Source organism: Drosophila virilis, chromosome 5 (genome assembly GCF_030788295.1).
Source record: "Drosophila virilis strain 15010-1051.87 chromosome 5, Dvir_AGI_RSII-ME, whole genome shotgun sequence".
Lineage (NCBI taxonomy): Eukaryota > Metazoa > Arthropoda > Insecta > Diptera > Drosophilidae > Drosophila > Drosophila virilis.
The window spans coordinates 6,327,300-6,346,293 of record NC_091547.1 but is presented as its reverse complement, the minus strand read 5'-3'; the positions used below and the strand labels follow the sequence as shown (position 1 = coordinate 6,346,293).

Sequence of the window (18,994 nt, the reverse complement as noted above, 5' to 3'; positions counted from 1 at the left end):
TCGCCTACTTGCTCATTCCTAATATATGCATATAGTTGACAATACGCGTGCGAAGGCGATCTGAGGCTTTTATTAACCCGTTTTTGCCACGTAAATTGATTTAAATTAGTTTCGAACGCTGCAATTGCCATTGCAAAATGATTATCTACACAAATGAGGGCAATCCGCTGGGCCTGCAGCTGCTGATGCTCGCCAAATTCGCCAAGCGTGCGGTTCAAGTGCAATTGGTTAACCTAAATGGTAAGTCGAAAAAAATCCCCGCAAGCCGGCAACGTGCAACGTCTGAATAACAGTTAACTGACACAACAATGCTTGCCACTTGCAGATGCCAAGTACAAGGATTTGCTGGTGCTGCCTACGCTCGAACTGGACACTGGCTTGCGTTTGTTCTCCACGGCAGCCATAGCCAAATATTTACTGGGCGACGAGGGTCAACAGCGGGACGAGGTATGTGTTTCCCCCTAGAAGGTTAATTCAATTAATTTTTATATATATTAATTATAGTGGCTAGAGTGGTCCACAACACTGTTGGCGCCAGCGCTGGCTCATCATATGGCCGTCGGTCATCGCGCGGATCCGAACGCCTTGCCTGTGCTGAATGGTCTCGTCAAGAAGCTGGACGATTGCCTCAGGAACGCGCCCTTTTTGGCGGGCGATAAGCTAAGCGCCGCGGATATAGCCATCTGGTGTTTATTGGCGCCAGATGGCACCCTCAAAGGTGCTCAACACGTGGACAATCTGCGCAGCTGGTACGATAAAATAAAAGCTCTGCCTGAGGTCCAGCAAGTGCTAGGGGAGCAGCCCTTAAAGGAGCTTAGCTTCAATGCGTTGCAGCAGGCAAATCGTTATGGTGGACTTCATCATGTGCCACTCAGGCGTTCCAGCTCGGTGGATGCTGGCAAACTGCTGGCCGAGACAGCTCCCACCGTGGCAGACACCGTTACGGATGAGGAGATCAATGCGGCACGCGCTGCCTTCACATACACGAAACCAAAAGAGTTGGCCGAAGCACGCACTGTGCTGCCAAAGGCTGGAGAACGTAATGTGCTCATCACCTCAGCCCTGCCGTATGTCAATAATGTACCACATCTGGGCAACATTATTGGCTGTGTGCTATCCGCTGACATCTTTGCGCGCTACTCCCGTTCGGCTGGATACAATACGCTGCTCATCTGTGGCACGGATGAGTATGGCACGGCCACGGAGAATAAGGCTCTGGCCGAGAATATGACGCCGCGTGAGATTTGCGACAAGTATTTCGAGCTGCACAATTCCATTTACCGCTGGTTCGGCATTGGTTTTGATTACTTTGGACGCACCACCACCCAGGAGCAAACCGAGTTAGTTGAATTGACTTTGATTGAAATGGATATATTGTATTCATGCTAGCATCTTTCGTTTTCAGCATTGTACAAGAGGCTTTCCACGATGTCTACAAAGCGGGCTACATACTTACCGAGAGTGTGGAGCAGCTGCTGTGCCAAAAATGCGATCGTTTCCTAGCCGATCGGTGAATATGATATATGATATATGTCTAAAATTGAAATGTGTCTAATTTTCCTTTTCACAGCTTTGTAGAGGGCACCTGTCCGCATCCTGGCTGTGGCTATGAGGACGCACGCGGTGATCAGTGCGACAAGTGCGGCAAGCTGGTGAATGCCACCGAATTGGTGCGTCCACGTTGCAAGGTGTGCAACAGCGCGCCCGTGCTACGCTCCTCGGATCAACTGTTTCTGGATCTGCCCAAAGCGGAGCCGCAGTTGCGCGAGTGGGTTGATCGTGTTGAACAGGGCTGGACGCATAATGCTCGGGTTATAACACGAGCCTGGCTACGCGAGGGCCTGAAGCCGCGCTGCATTACGCGCGATCTCAAATGGGGCATACCCGTGCCGCACAAGAACTTTGAGAAGAAGGTCTTCTATGTGTGGTTCGATGCACCGTTTGGCTATGTGTCCATGACCAAACGCTACACCAAGGAGTATCTGCAGTGGTGGCAGCCTGCCGCTGGCACTAATGTGGAACTGTTCCAGTTTATGGCCAAGGACAATGTGCCCTTCCATTCGGTCGTGTGGCCCAGTGTGCTTCTGGCCATCAACAAGGGCAACACGCTGGTCAGCCACATCATGGCCACGGAATATCTCAACTATGAGGATGGCAAATTTAGCAAGAGTCGCGGCATAGGCGTTTTTGGCAATGATGCCCAGGAGACGGGCATACCCGCTGACGTTTGGCGTTTCTATTTGGCATCGGCACGTCCCGAGGGTCAGGATTCCAGCTTCAGCTGGAACGATTTGGCCGCACGCAACAACTCCGAATTGCTCAACAATTTGGGCAACTTTGTCAATCGCGCATTGGTCTTCTGCGAGAAGAATTTCAATAGCACTGTGCCGCAAATTGTACTCAACCAGGACGAACTGGTGCTCCTGGCGCTCATCAATCGCGAGCTGCGTGGCTACATCAACTCCCTGGAGAAGGCCAAGCTGCGCGACGGCATACGTCATCTACTGGCCATTTCACGCCATGGCAATGGCTACATGCAAACCCAACAGCCTTGGGTGCTGCTCAAGGGCAACGATGAGCAGAAGTCGCGCGCTGCCACCATCATTGGCCTGTGCGCCAATATAGCCTGCCTGCTAGCCAATCTGCTCTTCCCCTACATGCCCAGCACGGCGCGCAACCTGTTCGCTCAGCTGAATGCCAAGCAAACGCCACTCGATGCCAGGTAAGTAGCTCCAATGGGCATAAGTCTGGCAAATTCATTAAATTTCGAATTGAATTTTAGCAAACCCTTGGCCACCATCCTATTGCCGGCGGGCCACAAGATTGGCAAGCCCTCACCACTGTTCACCAAATTGGAGCAGGCGTTCATCGATGAGCTCAAGGGCAAATATGGCGGCACACAGGAAACCAGGGCGGAGGAGCCGCAACAAGCAGCTGAGCTGGAGGCAGCAGTGCAGGCGCAGTCGGACAAGGTGCGTCAACTGAAGGCGAGCACAAAAGACAAGACCGTTTGGCAGCCGGAGGTTAACAAGCTGCTCGAACTGAAGAAACAGCTGGAAGCGGCGCAGAAGACGACGCCCGCAGCAGCGGCACCAGCTGCAGCCACACAATCTGTGCAAGATCTAGAGAACGCAGTGCAGGCGCAAGGCGAGAAGGTGCGTCAGCTCAAGTCCAGCACAAAAGACAAGGCAGTCTGGCAGCCCGAAGTGAATGTGCTGCTCGCTTTAAAGAAGCAACTGGACGCGGCCAAGGCAGCGCCAGCAGCAGCCGCGCCAGCAGCAGCCGTGCCAACAGCTGCCGCGCCAGCCAACGTCGGCGCGGATGCGGGCAAAATAAAAGCACTGGAAGACAAAATCGCACAGCAGGGCGAGAAGGTGCGCAGCCTAAAGGCCAGCGGGGATGCGACCATTTGGAAGCCCGAGCTCGATGTACTCCTAAATCTGAAGAAGGAGCTGGCGGCGCTGACTGGCGCACCAGCGGCTGGCACGCAGAGCAAGAATAAGAAGAAAAAGTAAAGCTTAGTCATATATATACAATATTCAAAGGTTGCAAACTTCTCGTGGACAAGTCTATTCATTTATTTTATTAAGTTATTTCGCGTTGCTTTTGCATTTAAAGAATCGTCCTCTATTTATTTACAAGTATTGCAGAAACTTCTTTTAGTAATTTATTCAGTTTGTGAAAATAGTGAATATATATTGACTTTGATATTACGAAAGGTTTTTAATGTCTGAACAAGTTCTAACATTTTTAAACAATTACATTGATCTAAAAAGCGATTTAAAAATATTATTTAAAACTTTTTTGTGGGCGGTCAAATATCGAAAGAAAGTGTCAAGTGTCATTCCGCCATAACAGAACGGAGCTATCGATATATCGATATATCTGACAACATACAGCTCTAGAAAAATACCAAAAAAAGTACTGAGCGAAAAACTCTGTCATCGTCATCGTTCATTGTCTTCACATTAATTGCTTGAAAAAGAAAAAAGGCCGGATTAACTTTAATATAAGTAGAAAATAAATAAGTTTTAAACGAAATCAGTGGAAACCAATGCCAGTTACAATTGTCGTGCATACCCATATACACACACATACGGAATAACACAAGTTGCGATAGCATACAAATAACAACAACATCATCAAAACCAAACACTGCCCCAAATTCGTGAATCACCAACGAAATTATGGAACAAACACAGATTACAGATGCGGAAAAGGTGCGCATTGTCTCCGACTTTATATTGCATGCACCGCCCGGTGAATTCAATGAGGTCTTCAACGACGTCCGCGAGCTGCTTAAGAACGATGCCTTGCTGAAGGATGGCGCCAGCCACGCCTTCTCCCAATACAACAAGGACCAGTTGACGCCAGTGCGGGTCGAGGGCAGTGAACACAACGCGATCATCTCCGAATACAACGATTTGGGTGCGTATTTCAACATTATCCAAACACCTTGGTGTTTTTTTTTTTTTTGGTGCGGGGAGGAGGGCGAGTGGGCGTCAGCTGGTGAGAGTTAGTTCCCGTATGTTTCGTGAGGCTTACCATATATGGGCATAAGCTTCAAAATGCAGCCAAAACACACAGACCTACATGCACACACACACACACATGCAAACATACACGCATACACACATGCAAACACTGACGACACTTGGCTACACTGAAAACAATCGATGTTCAATTTAAAAATTGCAAAATGAAATCCTTGATAAAAAAATGTTGTTTTATCGTAAATCTTAGTTCGGTATTTATTTTTATCAACATTTAGTTATTGATAAGAATTCATTGAACACACGAATTCATTAATATATCTGTTATTCTTTATCGAAAGTGGCTATAAATATAAATAAATATAGAATTAGTTAAAGTAAATATTTATTAATATGTGCAGGGAACGGTCGCTTCTATGATCCTCGCACTAAGCAGTCCTTCAAGTACGACCACCTACGGAAAGAGGCGTCCGACTACCAGGATTTGGAGGCCGATGCCAGCGCGGAGTCGTGGCGCGCTGCCCTGGACCTGGCCACCCTTGCATATACCGCCAATCACTACAGGCACGGCGTAAGTGAACACCTCGGGGTATTCTAGATTTCTGATTTATTTTGATAACTTAATTGTCACACAGGTAAGCTCCGTGTTTGGCAAGTCGCAAGGCAACCAGGTAACGCTGACTGTTTGCATTGAGGACCATCAGTTTCAGCCGAAGAACTACTGGAACGGCAGATGGCGTTCGCAGTGGCATGTCAGTTTCCAGGCTGGCAGCGGCACGGCGGAATTGAAGGGCGTGTTGAAGGTGCAGGTGCACTACTACGAGGATGGCAATGTTCAGCTGGTGTCGTCAAAGGATTGCCGTGAGAGTCTTGTTGTGTCCAACGAACAGCAATTGGCCAATGAGGTTATACGTCTGATCGAAGAGGCGGAGAACGAATATCAGCTAGCCATTTCGGAGAACTACCAAACCATGTCGGACACCACGTTCAAGGCGATGCGCCGACAGCTGCCCATTACCAGAACTAAGATCGACTGGAGCAAAATCGTTTCGTACAGCATTGGCAAAGAGCTAAAAACGCAATAAGACAAGGAGCAGCAAGCGGAAGCCGTAGGCACGCCAGCCAACCCGTTGCCCATGGCAGTGCTGGCGCAGTCACAGATAAAAAGACCCAACAGTCTTCCACTTGCAATGGCAAAGCGTGAAAAGTGAGCCGGAAAAGTCGCAGCAAGAACCATACACTATCTATTTACGATCGTTAAATGTTGGCGCTTATTTAATAATTGTCTTTAATTTGCCTATCCTTTACACATACATACATCTATATAAATATATATATATATACAACATGAATACATCTATCTGTTATAATACGATGAAAGTGGATATATGTATCTATAAACACACACACACACACACACACACACACATTACATCAACTCTGTACATATGTATGTGCTACATAATGAATTAAACTTGGATGATTGTTGCCGAGACCGAAACCGAAACAGGAACCGCATTATAGTCACAATCGCCACCAAGAGTCGCCTTTATCGTTTAATTAAAGCATTAAGCGCGTGTTTTTAATAATATTAATAATAGTATGCATGCACTTTCAATAATGTATTATAGATTTAGTAGAGCATTGGTCCATACATATATAACCCGTGACTCTCACTGAAGCTGGCAACAGATTAGATCCTAAGTGACGGCAACTTGCAACATTAACAGTATAAAGTAACGATAATAACAATTTATAACAATTTTATTAAAATGAACAATAATTTAATGAATTCAACAACAGCTTATACAAATAAGCGCTTCTTAAACAAAAACAAAAACCAAAAACCTTTTCTTTTTTTTTACAAAAAAGACTTGGGTTTTTTCTTTTTTTAATATTTGTATACTAAAATTGTATTATTACAAGTTTAAGAATGCTTGAATAGACAAATTTAAATAAATGCCAAGCGTTGTTTATCGCATGCGGCCTCCATCTGCGGTCTGGACATACGGTGTGGGTTCCTCCGTTTGATGGAGGGGCTGTGGCTGAGGATACGTTTGCCGTTCGTAATGGGGCTCGCCGGCAGGTAATTCGGTTGGATTCTGTGAACCTTGATCCTCTGGCATCTCCTGGTTTTCACTCTCGAGCTTGGCATACTCATCCTGTTTCTTGAGCAAGAATCTCTTGTTGGGATGCAGTTTAGCCTCCAGTTCCAATCGATCTATGAGCCAGCCCTTTTCCCGATTGTTTGTTGCCCAAAAGAAAACAGTGCCTTTATCCTTTGGGCCACGTACTGAAATTTCGAATTGGGCCTTGTCCGCGTCACACGTGTTATTCACATTGGACAAGTCAAAACCCGAATCTTTGATAGGTTCACCCAGCAATCCAACAGCCCCTGAAAAATCTCTCATTGTTATTGTTTACAAGCGATGGGCGGGTGGGCGGTCCAGCTTAATGTGTGCTTACCCTTGTGCTGTCGCAGTGTCTGTAGGGCCAATTTGTAGTAATCTGTCGATCGTACGCGGTCTTCCAGTTTCCAACGCATAAACATCACAGCCGAAATGGAAACAATGGCGCCATATACACAAATGTTTCCCAGTGTCCGATTCGATGGCAGCCGCAGCTTCATTGATGGCATTTTGGCAATGGCATCTGCTCAACTTGTATAATTTTGTTATCGTACTTTGCCGGTATGCGGACGATTTCGATAGGTTGCTACAAGTGTGCCCGTATATTCATAAGCAGTCTGTTATACAACAACCATGTGGACAGTGTTGGATTTGTTATTAAAATGAGGCTGCATGTATTCGGAATTACAATTGAGTTTTGAATCTTAGCCAAAAGTAAAGCCTACCAAAAATGAACAATCTGAGTTTGGCGTTCAATTTGCTAAGGCAGCGTCTAGCATTTACAGCAACACCTGTGCGCCATTATGCGGTCAAGCCAGCTGCCGCGGGAGCAGGTGAGTGTCCGCAATAATGTGCCGGTGCTCATGATGATAATGCAACAATTAACAATAAAGCGGGCAAAAAGAAGAAGCTCGGCAAGCTGGGGCCCATTATGGAGAAGAAAGTTTTACCCGTCGAAACGGACGCCAACAAATTGGTGAGCTACGTCTGCGGCAGCAACTACATGAAAACCGGCGAGGATATCAAGGTAAGCGCATATGTAATATCGTTTGTTGCCGATGCTAACCAGTGCACATTTGCAGCTCAAGCCGGACGCCGAGTACCCTGACTGGCTGTGGACCCTTAACACCGAGCGCATTGTGCCGCTGGAAGAGCTGGACCCCAACAGCAAACAGTATTGGCGCCGCCTGCGCAAAATGGCGCTGCGACGGAACAATCAATTGTCCAAGCTGAAAAAGTTTTAAGTGAGGTATTTATTTTGAAGCTAGATGCTGGCCACACTTTTAGCTTGGCCTTCAGTTTCTTGTTTAAATAAATCGTGAATCGTAATCGCCGTTCTCGGGCCAACCGAGAATTCATTCTATTTGCCTTGCTGTTGGTGCAAGAATAAACACTTTTAATATTTTTATTGCTACGTTGTTGTAGCATATGCACACATATGTATGTATACAAACCTTTACTTTGACAACACCTTGCACTTATCGATTAACTTGTTGATTGACACCATCTCAGAGTGTATAAAATGCGAATGTACGGCGAATTTGTGAAGTATTATTTCAAAACAATTTCGCAGATTCAGGTTAAATGTGGTCTTACAACGCATTGCTTTTTTTGTTGCTGTTGGCTGTTGCAGGAGCAACGGCGCCGGGCAGTAAGTCCTTTTCCTGCTAATGCCCAATAATACTCATAGATATCTCCGCAATCAGAGCGCGTCGTGTGCTATCAGGGCACATGGTCTGTCTACCGGCCGAAGGAGGGAAAGTTTGGCGTGGAGGACATAGATCCGTTTCTTTGTACACACTTGGTGTACGCCTTTCTGGGCATTAAGGAGAGCGGCGAGCTGCGCATTATTGATCCCTATCTGGATCTTGAGGACAACAGCGGCCTTGGCAACATCAAGAAGTTTAATGCGCTCAAATTGAAGAATCCTACACTGCAAACGCTTGTTGCTGTTGGTGGATGGAACGAGGGCTCCAAACGCTTCTCGATTGTGGCTAACGATCCAGAGAGACGTTCCCGTTTTATCGAACAGATCGTTCAGTTTATGCAGCGACATGGCTTCGATGGCCTGGATTTGGACTGGGAATATCCAGGTCAGCGACATAAGCTAGCTAATAACGATCGCGACAATTATGTTAGCCTGCTCAAGGAGCTGAAGGCGGGCTTCGATCCCTTTGGCTACACTCTCAGTGCTGCCGTGGGCTCAGCTCAGTTTTCCGCGGAGATTTCCTATGATATACCAGCTATAGTTGAGTACTTGGACTTCATCAACGTTATGGCCTACGACCTGCATGGTTCCTGGGATGCAACTGTGGGCATCAATGCGCCACTGTTCGGGGGAGCGAACGCTACAAAACAACGTGACAAGCAGCTAAATGTGGATGCTGTAGTCAAATATTGGATAGGCGCAGGCGCACCGCCGGAGAAGTTGCTACTTGGAGTGCCCTTTTATGGTCGCACATTCACTTTAGCTGCGTCCGATCAGCATATGCCTGGCGTAGCGCATATAGGTCGCGGCATTGCTGGACCATTCTCGCGGGAACCGGGCGTTATGGGCTATAATGAGTTATGCCGAATCTTTCAGCAGGAACAATGGACGCTGGAATGGGAGGCAGTGCAGCAGGTGCCATACGCCTTCAAAGACCGTCAATGGGTGGGCTATGAGAACGAACGCAGTTTAATGCTCAAGGCAGAGTATGCTTTAGAGCATAAACTTGGCGGCATTATGATTTGGTCACTTGAGTCGGACGATTTCCGAGGGAGCTGCGGCGGTAACAAATATCCACTTTTGACCCAAATCAATCGTGTGCTCTTTGGCATGGACAGTCCAACTGGACTGAAAGCTGAACCGCAGCCAGCGGCACAAGGCGAAATTGAGGATTATCGCTGCCAGGATAATGTCGGCTACGTAAGGGACCCGCACAACTGTTCCACATTCTATTTTTGTAACGCTGGGAAAACTTTCAAGTTTAATTGCCCCACGGGTCTTAAATTCGACTACAACTCGAGCAGCTGCAACTATTCAGATTTAGTAAAATGCTAAACAAATTTTATGTACACAACCGAATGGATTTATTTGTACAATGTGTGTAAATCATCTTACAGACACTTATTAGACTACCCTCAGATTTAAGGGCAAGTTTTCTGAGCTGTAGCCATTTTCGCCTGGGCTCCAATCGACAAAATCCTGATTGCATTTCACCTCTTCGGAGGGCTTGCACTGACCAAGTTTCTCGTCGAAAAACTCCACTTCCGAGCACTCGTAGTCAGTGCGCCTGCCATTGCGGCATTCATAATATGCCTGACAATTCCATTTGTTGCGGAATAATCCGTCCTTTGGGCAGAAGCCGTCAGTTATAGGCGCTCTGGTAGTTAATATATTAGGGCTCCCCATGAACGATACGACAACCTTGAGCAGGCCGTATGTTTCCCCGCATGTACCATGGAAGTCGTCCGCATCGATGGACCACACCATCGCGCCACCCAGCTCTTGTTTCATAGCTAGGTGCATCTTTGCGCTTATACTGCGCCCATTCTCGAAGGTGATCCATTGGTCATCCATATAGGCATATGGCACCTGCGCCTGCTTGTCATATTTGATTTCCCACCTGGCCGTTTGTATGCAAAATTCACCAAACGTCATGAAGCCCGCCCGGCTAGAATGAACGTGCTGCCTACCAGGACCCTTGCTGGGCGCACCCACAGCCGTTTTGCTTGCGTCCTCCAGGGTAAAGGTTCGCCCGAATAGTGGAATGCCAAGGATTAGCTTCTCTGATATTTTGCTCTGCTCGACCCAGTACCGGACACCTCGCTCCACACTTCTGCTGCCGTTTCCGTAGAGCGGCGAGTTGTATTCAACCTTGGGGCCATAAGGATCTTCATTGTCATGGATATTTAGGATAATAAAATCCGCGTGCCTCGCTATTCGAGGAATGTCATAAGACCGGAGAGTAGCATCATCCATCCTGGCAGAAACGGAAACCAACAGAACAAAGTTACGGTCCTGTAGACTGTTTCGAGAGATCAGGTGATATTGGATTATTGTATGTGATAGGCGCTTACACAATCTTTAGTTCTTTTAACAGCTTCACAAAATTGTCGCGATCCTCGGGTGAAGGATACTCCCAATCTAAGAGAACGCCACTGCATTTCCATTGCGAAAGAAATTTAAGAAGTGATTTATAAAACTGATCGCGTTTGGCCATGCTTGCTGCCATTTTGGAGAACATTTTCGCGTCATCCTTCATGCCGCCAACAGAAATTAATAGTTTATAATTATGACGCCTTATGTTAAAGATTTCATCTAGGATCCCAGTAATAAGTAATTACATAGCTGGACATCTTTAAAAGGTAACTTACTCCGATTGTCGACGAACTTTCGATTGATAATCTTCAAGGCGCCTGATCCCTTCGGATCTAAGCTTGCAACTGACCCGAATACCAAATGCGTACAAAGGCGTTCATCTATGCTCCAGGAATAAAAATAACTAGTATCCTTGCGCTCGTAGGCCTCAGTATTCCAGTGGCAAAATATCGAATCTACAATTGGGAATTTCAGCTATATCCCTTGCCATATTCACTCGGAATGTACTCACACTTCGTGTCCGACGCGAAGGTAGAGAGCAGCGAGTCAACTATTAGAAAAACTACAAATGACACTTTCATTATGCCGATCAAAAAGCTGAATTGAAAATACTTGAAATTTAATATTCGTTTCTATTATGAGTATTGTGTTCGAACTTTTAAAACTAATTTAGAGTTAAAATTTGAGTATTATTTTATTTTGTTGTCGGTTATTTTCTAAATGAACCTGAATTTAAGTAATCTTTGCCATACATGTTACACGCTTTGTCACAACTACATCGCATATCCTAAACAAAAACTTAAACTTAAACACTAAAAATTCGTTTCGCATATTTTCAAAAAGAAACACAGATTTCCTGAAAGGACTGACACATTATTTATTATTAAAACGAATTTTAAATTGAAAGTTTTCCTAATGCAATTTCGATTGGCATAATGAAAGTCTTACTTCTACTTTGCCTTATTCTTGGCTCGCTGCTCTATGCCCTGGCGTCAGACAGAAAGTGTGAGTACATTCCGGGTGAATATGGCAAGAAATATAGCTGAAATCCCAAAAACTATAGATTCGATATTTTGCCACTGGAATACTGCCGCCTACGACCGCAAGAAATCTAGCCATTTTAATTTATGGAGCATAGACAGGAGGCTTTGCACGCATTTTGTATATGGCTCGGTAACCACCTTGGACCCGAAGGGATCTGGGGCCATGAAAATTGTTAACCCACGATTGGTCGAAAAAAGGGGTAAAGCACTTTTTTAAAGCTGATTAACTGCATAATAACTAAGACCAAAATGCAACAGCGATCTTCGACAGTATCGAAAATATGAGACGTGATAACTTCCAGGCTATCATCTCAATTGGCGGAACGAAGGATGATGCGCAAAGGTTCTCCGAGATGGCAGCGAGCATGCCCAAACGCGATCAGTTTTATAAATCACTCATTAAATTCCTCTTCAAATGGAATTGTAGTGGCGTCCTTTTAGATTGGGAGTATCCTACACCCGAGGATCGCGACAACTATGTGAATCTATTAAGCGAGCTAAAGATTATGTAAGCGCCTATCTCGTACAATAATCCAACATCACTTAATCTTGCCAAACAGTCTACAGGACCATCAATTTCTACTGTTGGTTTCCGTTTCTGCCAGGATGGATGATGCTACTCTCCGGTCTTATGACATTCCTCGTATAGCGAATTACGCCGATTTTATTATTCTAAATACCCATGACAATGAAGATCCTTATGGTCCCAAGGTTGAATACAACTCGCCGCTCTACGGAAACGGCAGCAGAAGTGTGGAGCGAGGTGTCCGGCACTGGGTCGAGCAGAGCAAAATATCAGAGAAGCTAATCCTTGGCATTCCACTATTCGGGCGGACCTTTACCCTGGAGGACGCAAGCAAAACGGCTGTGGGTGCGCCCAGCAAGGGTCCTGGTAGGCAACACGATTTTTCAAGACAGGAGGGATACATGACCTATGCTGAATTTTGCGCGCAAGCGGTCAAGTGGGAAAAGAAATATGACAAGCAGGCGCAGGTGCCATATGCTTATATGGATGACCAATGGATCACCTACGAAAATGGGCACAGTATCAGCGCTAAGATGCACCTAGCTAAGGAACAAAGGCTGGGTGGTGCGATGATGTGGTCCCTCGATGCGGACGATTTCCATGGCCTATGCGGGGAACACTACGGACTACTCAAGGTTGTCGTAGCGGCCATAGGGAGCCCGGATATTCTCACTACGAAAGCGCCCACAACTGAGGGTGTCGGCCTGTGCCCAGAGCAAGGATTATTCCGCCACAAATGGAATTGTCAGGCATATTATGAGTGCCGCGATGGCAGGCGCACTGACTACGAGTGCTTGGATGGGGAGTTCTTCAACGAGGAACTCGGTCAGTGCAAGCCCTCCGCCGAGGTAAAATGCATTCAGAATTTTGTCACCTGGCGTCCCGGACAACGCGGCTACAGCTTTCTCAATTTGCCCTTGAATCTGAAGGTGCTCGAATAACTCGCTGTAACTGGGCTAACATGAAATACAAATAAATGCAATTAATTGTTTCGGCTGTGTACTTCAAATTTGTTGATATTTACTTGCAGAATCTGATATTTTGATGTAGGGAATGTCCAATTGTTCAATTGGACAAGCACATTTTTCGAATAGACCGCAAATGCCAGTTAGATAAGTTCATAAATACGGAGCACACTTATTTTTGTATGTTTACATACAAATGTTCATTTTATGTGCATTTTACTTTGCAGCAATCATATTTTAATGGCCTATTAAATGTGGCAGTAAAACATGAAGCGATAATCAATATCATGGAAAACTCAACGTGTACTGCGGCGCTTTTTCCGATGAGTTGACAGCATATTGAAGGACCCGGACATCCGGAAGTTTATGTGCGAGAGCATTCGGAACGAATGTAACGATTATTACTGAGTTTAAAAAAACAAAGTCTATTGATTTTACGTCAGTTCGTTTGCATGAGAAACAGCTGTGCATATCTGTAAAAGGAACTCACAAATATTCCAAAGGATAACCCAGCGGGAACATTGTAGATTATATCTAATACCGACCATCTGGTATCCAAATATTTTTCATTTTAATGAGAAAAAAGTAAAATCTACAAAAGAAAAGGAACCCTGTATTAAGAATTCAAAACGTTTGTTAACTCGATATGAGACATTACATTGAAAACTCTAGAGGTCCGAGAACATAATTTAAATTGTTACTGAACATGCCTGACGATTGGAAATCGACGTTGCATTTGGGCGATTTTGATAGAGTTTGCTCGAGACTGCAGTCCTCTAAAACCCAAGTGAGCTCCGGAATGCTGATTTTGAGGAGTCCACTAATTGCATGCTGACCTTTTCAGGGATTGACGAGTTCGTTGGCAAAAAAGCGACTACTTTTGAATGGAAAGAATAAGTTCACGTTGCCGGAACGGCCAGAATCGAAGTTGAGGAAATTTTTGAGAAACTGCTTTTATGGTTTTGGAATTTTATTGTTCATAAGCTTGATATTCTGTTTCATTTTGTATCATCTGAAACTGCAGTCACCGCATGAGGAACACGATCCAGAATATTGCATAATCGGCGTACTTTTATCAATAATTTTCCTCATATCGGGTCTGTTTCGTTATCTACACGACAATGACGATTATGGCGTGGTCTTGGCTTTCAGGGATCTGATGCCCATGTATTGTACAGTACTCCGAGATGGACGCAAGCAGATAATTCGTTCGGAAGATGTTGTTTTGGGTGACATTCTACTGATCAACTATGGGGAACGCATTGCGGCAGATGTTCGATTCTTTATCGCGCGCGATTTGGAAGTGAATAATGTGGCCCTCACCGGCTATTCGGTGCCCGTGATAATTTGTCCAGACCATATCAATAGGGACAAATGGGTGGCTCGCAATGTGGGCTTTGCCTGCAGTCATGTAACAAAGGGCTATGGCGAGGGTTTGGTCATAGCCTGTGGCAATGATTCGGAAGTCGGGATTATGGCGCGGCTGAGCATGGAACCTCGTCCCCGCAGCAGACCCCGTAGGCATATTAAAGAGGTCAGATCACATTTCGTCAAATTAACTAGTTCTGAGATGGGCTTCAAGTTAATTTCGACCCGATCCATTCTACATTTTCTAATTCTTCCGCAACTTTCCGCTTTACAAACCTTGAAGGAACCTTGAGCTAGTTAATTCCTTTCCATAAAAGTAATATAGAATTCAAATGAATTTCTGACTTTATGCAGGTCACGTATTATACACATATCGTGAGCATATTGATGTTTTTCATTCTGCTTTGTACGATTTCGGTGGAGGGCCTGACCTTCCAGATGTTGATAGAGTTCAATGTGAGCCTGACGATTTCCTTGGCGCCCTTGTATCTGCCCACCCTGATGTACTTCGGCCTGTGGCAGACGAAACGTACTCTGCTCGAGAGTGGTTGTTATGTTCGAAACATGGAGGCTGCCTCTACGCTGGGCTTAACGACAGTTATATGCAGCAGTTTATTTGGATCCTTGACAGTGCGTAGCTGGACAGTCTCGGAGCTGTTTGTCGATGGTGAACTCAGCAATGCCGAACACCTCCATGTAGCGGATCTGAATGAGCGTGTTCTGGAGCTGGTACGCGTTTCAGTGCTGTGTAATCGGGCCGATTTGACTCCCGGCCAGAGGGGCGTGCCGCGTATGATGAAGACTTTGGACGGAACCGACTATGAAAAGGCTTTGCTAAAGTTTGGCATGCGCTTCTTTTCCAGCATTTTGCAGTTGCGTCGCCAATATAAGATATTGGCTAGCAAACCGTACGACACGGTGTCCCATATGCAGGTGAGCGTACACCGAACCGTGGACGCTAATGGAGAAAAAAACTATTATCTTTTCGTGAGAGGCTTCTGGAATGTGGTTCTTGGTTATAGCAGCACTTGCTATGTCAAGAATAAGCTGGTGGAACTGGACGATATTCATCGAGATACCATTGTTGATACTGTCATTAGGCTGAAGAAGATAGGCCGGCACACATCTGCATTTGGCTCTAAGGTGTTGAGCCCTGATGATCAAATGCTGTCGCTGATCTCGAACGGTTTTGCTAATAAGGAGAAGAGGTCGTTTGACAAATTCATGAAACTATACTGCAACTCTCTGTGCTTTCTGGGCCTAATATCCATATTCAATCCGCCCATTTTGAATGTGAGAAATGCGGTGGATCGTTGCCGCTCGGCTGGCATCAAACTGGTGCTACTGACCCGTGCCGAACTAAGTTTCGCTCGAGCGATTGCCAAAACTGTTGGTGTCATTGGCCAGGATAGCGAAACCATTGAAGATGTGGCGGCACGCCTCAACATACACGAGTCGGAGGTGAAGCGCAGCATGATAACTGCGGCTGCAATCAACATGCAGAACTGGCAAAAGAAGCTGCATCATCAGCGCTGGGACACACAGCAATTGCTAATGGCCCACGTGGATCTGGTCTTTGCCGACATTGCTGTCGAGCAGCGCTACATGATTGTCGATGTGTGCCAACAGCTGGGCGCTGTGGTCACCGTGATCGGCAGCTCTGTGCATGATACAGCCGCCATTCGACGTGCGAACATAGGCGTTGCCGAGTGCGCCTCCTCGCATGCGAGCCAATCCTCAGCCGATATTATTCTGTTGGAGCACAATTTCGTAACGCTGGTTAATGCCATTGCGGAGAGCCGCCTGCTGTTCGAGAATATGAAAAAGGCTTTGGCCTATGCCCTGTCCTCGAATATGGCTGTGATTATGGTGCACTTGTCATTTATTGTGTTCTTGATTCCATTTCGACTGTTTCTGATCATTTTGCTGCTCATTGATATTTTTGTGAACGCGGTAAGCTGTTGAGCTTTACATTATCTAATATTTAAACTGCCTTCAAACTTTGCCAGTTGCCTGCGCTGTCGCTGTTCTATGAGCGTCCCGAGGTAGATCTCATGAATCTGAAGCCGAAAGTCTTTGACGACCATCTGATCAACAGACGGTAATTCGTTGGCTTCGATCTTTTGTCATGTTTTTATTTTAACACGGCTCATACACTTAGCCTGATTTTTGTGGCCTACGTACAAGTGGGCATCATTGAAGCCAGCGCCGTGGTAATCACCTATTTTGTATACATGGCATATAATGGATTTCTGCCCAGGCATTTGATTGGTCTCAGCGTGGACTGGTACGATGACTCCGTCAATGATTTGGTCGACTCCTATGGGCAAGAATGGGCAAGCTCTTATGTGGCACTGTCAAGGCGTACATCTTAAGCCCACTCTTCACTTTAATTGCAGACTAGAGCGGCTCGCAAGCAGCTCGAATATGAGATTGCCTCGGTTGTTTTCATCACCTTGGTGATAATGCAGTGCATCAATTTAATATTGACCAAAACCGGACATGCAAATCTCTTAAAACATGGCTTTGCCAATGTTCGTTTGAATATTGCCGTCGTTTATATGGTCTGTCTTGGCTTTCTGTTCACAGTTCTAAATAGTCCAGAATATTTGCGAATTTCGCATGTGCAGTGGGTTTTGATGATCTTTTTACTCCGAAATATCATTTATTTAACTCACTTTTCGCAGCTATACACCGGTATTCTGGCATATTTTTCCACTGATTGTGTTGAATATATTTCTAGAGACCGCTCGTCGTTATGTATTCAGACATTTTCCCGGCAGTTGGCTCGAGCAGGAGATGTTTTACGGATATTTATAGATTATTGTTCTCCATACATTTACAAGATCGAACAACGACCGATTTATCTGTCAGCTAAAATAAATCAATGTATGAAAGCGAAAACTATTTTAGTATTATAACTAAACTATGTGGGTAGGGTGGTCCGGTTACAGGGTATCTTCTTGTTGCATTCTTTTATATATTTCAACGATGACCTGGTGATTTTAATACCAGTTTAGCCCTAGGCTTAGATATATATATAGTAACAAAAAAAACAATGAAAATGTTTTGGGATTTATTGTATTTTTAAAATATTGCATTTATTTTTGAATAGCTCGAAGCTGTGGTGGTTGTGTGGCTGCAATTACTCACATCAATATTTGTGTGTACGAGTACCGTTTAAGTTAATTAATTATTTAATTAAATTTGCATATTAATATTTGAGTTTCACTACATGCAGTTATTTATGTAGGTACGAGTAATCGTTTTTTTTTTTTGGCTTTTTGTTTTTTTATTATTTTTTTTTTAGGACTTTACACGGTTGGTTTCTTTCAACATCAATATGAATATTTGGTTTTATTAAATTCTGTTTTGCTTGTAAATTGTAAATATGCCTTTTGATTAAACTGTTGAACATTAATGCATATACTCTATTTATGTATTCGTATTCGTATTCGTATTCGTAATCGTATTCGTATTCGTATTCATATTTGGTTATATTTAGTTATGAATGCGTTTGGGTGCACATTTAGATTTTATAATTTGTTCATTCAACAAACTTACTCGGCATATTTTTAGCTCATCTATTTAGCGAGCGCATATTTGAAATCAATATAAGTATTTAGTTTTTAACGAGATTGGACTAAAATTTCTTGCATTTTGTGCAAAATATATAATGTTACTCCGATCCATGCTAATCTTAATTATTATTATTCGTCTTACTTTCAGACACAATACAAAATCAGCTAGAACTGATCTTTAAACCTGGCCGAGGATGGGCCCAAGCTCTTCGAAATTTATGTAAGCATCAATTTAAATAATTTAAAGAAATTCTAATTTATGAACATTCTCTGCAAAAGATTCGTGTAGAATTCGTTGCATTCGATGTTATTTAAAACGTTTGTCTGTGTTTTAACTGAAACCGAGGAATTTTTGTTTTTTTTTTTTCTTTTTTTGTTAACGACATTTGCTTTGGGTTCAATATGAAACAAGCTGAAGGCGGTGGGATCCACATCTGATCACTTAAATCCAGGCTTTCGAATTTCGTCTATATATGTACTACGGGCTGTGCTCCAAGTATATGCAAAAACATAAATATTGGATAATATGCTTAGCTAAAGCAATTCTATGGCCAATTTCTCGTTTAATCAACATAAATAAAATGTGTGTGTATTAGTTGTGGTCGTTAAGCTTTTCTGTTCGTCTTGTACTGAGCTCCGTCGATGCATTTTATTATGTTGCATTTTTAAAATACTCCAAAAATTATTATCAATTTATGTGGCGTGTGTTTAGGTTAGTTTTTCTTGTTTGTTTTTTCTCTCTCTTTGTTTACTTCCAACACATTCTCATTTAAATATATAGATTTAAGTACATATAAGTATGCAT

The 18,994-nt window shown here is 44.4% G+C and overlaps 8 protein-coding genes across 9 annotated transcripts in view; 6 read left to right on the top strand and 2 right to left on the bottom strand.

The window, feature by feature from the left end:
- Positions 1-22: 22 nt before the first annotated feature.
- Positions 23-3,733, top strand: MetRS (methionyl-tRNA synthetase 1). The gene is made up of 6 exons (XM_002050919.4): positions 23-240; positions 326-447; positions 505-1,340; positions 1,406-1,510; positions 1,571-2,722; positions 2,783-3,733. The coding sequence occupies exons 1-6, from the start codon at positions 138-140 to the stop codon at positions 3,513-3,515; spliced, it is 3,051 nt and encodes a 1,016-aa protein (XP_002050955.1). The 5' UTR covers positions 23-137; the 3' UTR covers positions 3,516-3,733.
- A 199-nt stretch (positions 3,734-3,932) lies between these two features.
- Positions 3,933-5,845, top strand: cpa (F-actin-capping protein subunit alpha). The gene is made up of 3 exons (XM_002050920.4): positions 3,933-4,428; positions 4,895-5,064; positions 5,129-5,845. The coding sequence occupies exons 1-3, from the start codon at positions 4,188-4,190 to the stop codon at positions 5,576-5,578; spliced, it is 861 nt and encodes a 286-aa protein (XP_002050956.1). The 5' UTR covers positions 3,933-4,187; the 3' UTR covers positions 5,579-5,845.
- Positions 5,846-6,239: 394 nt separating this feature from the next.
- On the bottom strand, positions 6,240-7,131 carry LOC6625963 (uncharacterized). Its single transcript, XM_002050921.4, has 2 exons — positions 6,960-7,131; positions 6,240-6,888 (listed from the first exon to the last, which is right to left on the bottom strand). Exons 1-2 carry the CDS (start codon positions 7,129-7,131, stop codon positions 6,467-6,469), a joined length of 594 nt encoding a protein of 197 aa, XP_002050957.1. The 3' UTR covers positions 6,240-6,466.
- A 181-nt stretch (positions 7,132-7,312) lies between these two features.
- mRpL54 (mitochondrial ribosomal protein L54) overlaps positions 7,313-18,994 on the top strand; it is a 37,879-nt gene continuing 26,197 nt past the window's right edge. The window contains exons 1-4 of one of the 2 annotated variants that reach the window (XR_001450322.3): positions 7,313-7,455; positions 7,516-7,649; positions 7,705-7,871; positions 18,338-18,409. Coding sequence is in view for 1 of the 2 variants with exons in the window: in XM_002050922.4 (XP_002050958.1) it covers positions 7,353-7,455; positions 7,516-7,649; positions 7,705-7,866 (399 nt within the window). In the remaining variant the exon portion in view is untranslated. Of the gene's footprint in view, positions 7,456-7,515; positions 7,650-7,704; positions 8,066-18,337; positions 18,410-18,994 lie in introns of those variants that run through there. The other variant, XM_002050922.4, reaches the window with a different exon arrangement.
- Cht8 (Chitinase 8) lies at positions 8,099-9,684 on the top strand. Its single transcript, XM_002050923.4, has 2 exons — positions 8,099-8,273; positions 8,329-9,684. Exons 1-2 carry the CDS (start codon positions 8,207-8,209, stop codon positions 9,663-9,665), a joined length of 1,404 nt encoding a protein of 467 aa, XP_002050959.2. The 5' UTR covers positions 8,099-8,206; the 3' UTR covers positions 9,666-9,684.
- On the bottom strand, positions 9,671-11,384 carry LOC6625966 (chitinase-3-like protein 1). The gene is made up of 4 exons (XM_002050924.3): positions 11,218-11,384; positions 10,982-11,161; positions 10,685-10,925; positions 9,671-10,632 (listed from the first exon to the last, which is right to left on the bottom strand). Exons 1-4 carry the CDS (start codon positions 11,285-11,287, stop codon positions 9,735-9,737), a joined length of 1,389 nt encoding a protein of 462 aa, XP_002050960.2. The 5' UTR covers positions 11,288-11,384; the 3' UTR covers positions 9,671-9,734.
- Positions 11,463-13,277, top strand: LOC6625967 (chitinase-like protein 4). The gene is made up of 4 exons (XM_002050925.4): positions 11,463-11,711; positions 11,770-11,949; positions 12,008-12,257; positions 12,310-13,277. Exons 1-4 carry the CDS (start codon positions 11,642-11,644, stop codon positions 13,214-13,216), a joined length of 1,407 nt encoding a protein of 468 aa, XP_002050961.2. The 5' UTR covers positions 11,463-11,641; the 3' UTR covers positions 13,217-13,277.
- On the top strand, positions 13,760-17,526 carry LOC6625968 (sodium/potassium-transporting ATPase subunit alpha). Its single transcript, XM_002050926.4, has 7 exons — positions 13,760-14,027; positions 14,085-14,774; positions 14,963-16,561; positions 16,618-16,709; positions 16,770-16,944; positions 17,008-17,237; positions 17,296-17,526. The coding sequence occupies exons 1-7, from the start codon at positions 13,947-13,949 to the stop codon at positions 17,426-17,428; spliced, it is 3,000 nt and encodes a 999-aa protein (XP_002050962.2). The 5' UTR covers positions 13,760-13,946; the 3' UTR covers positions 17,429-17,526.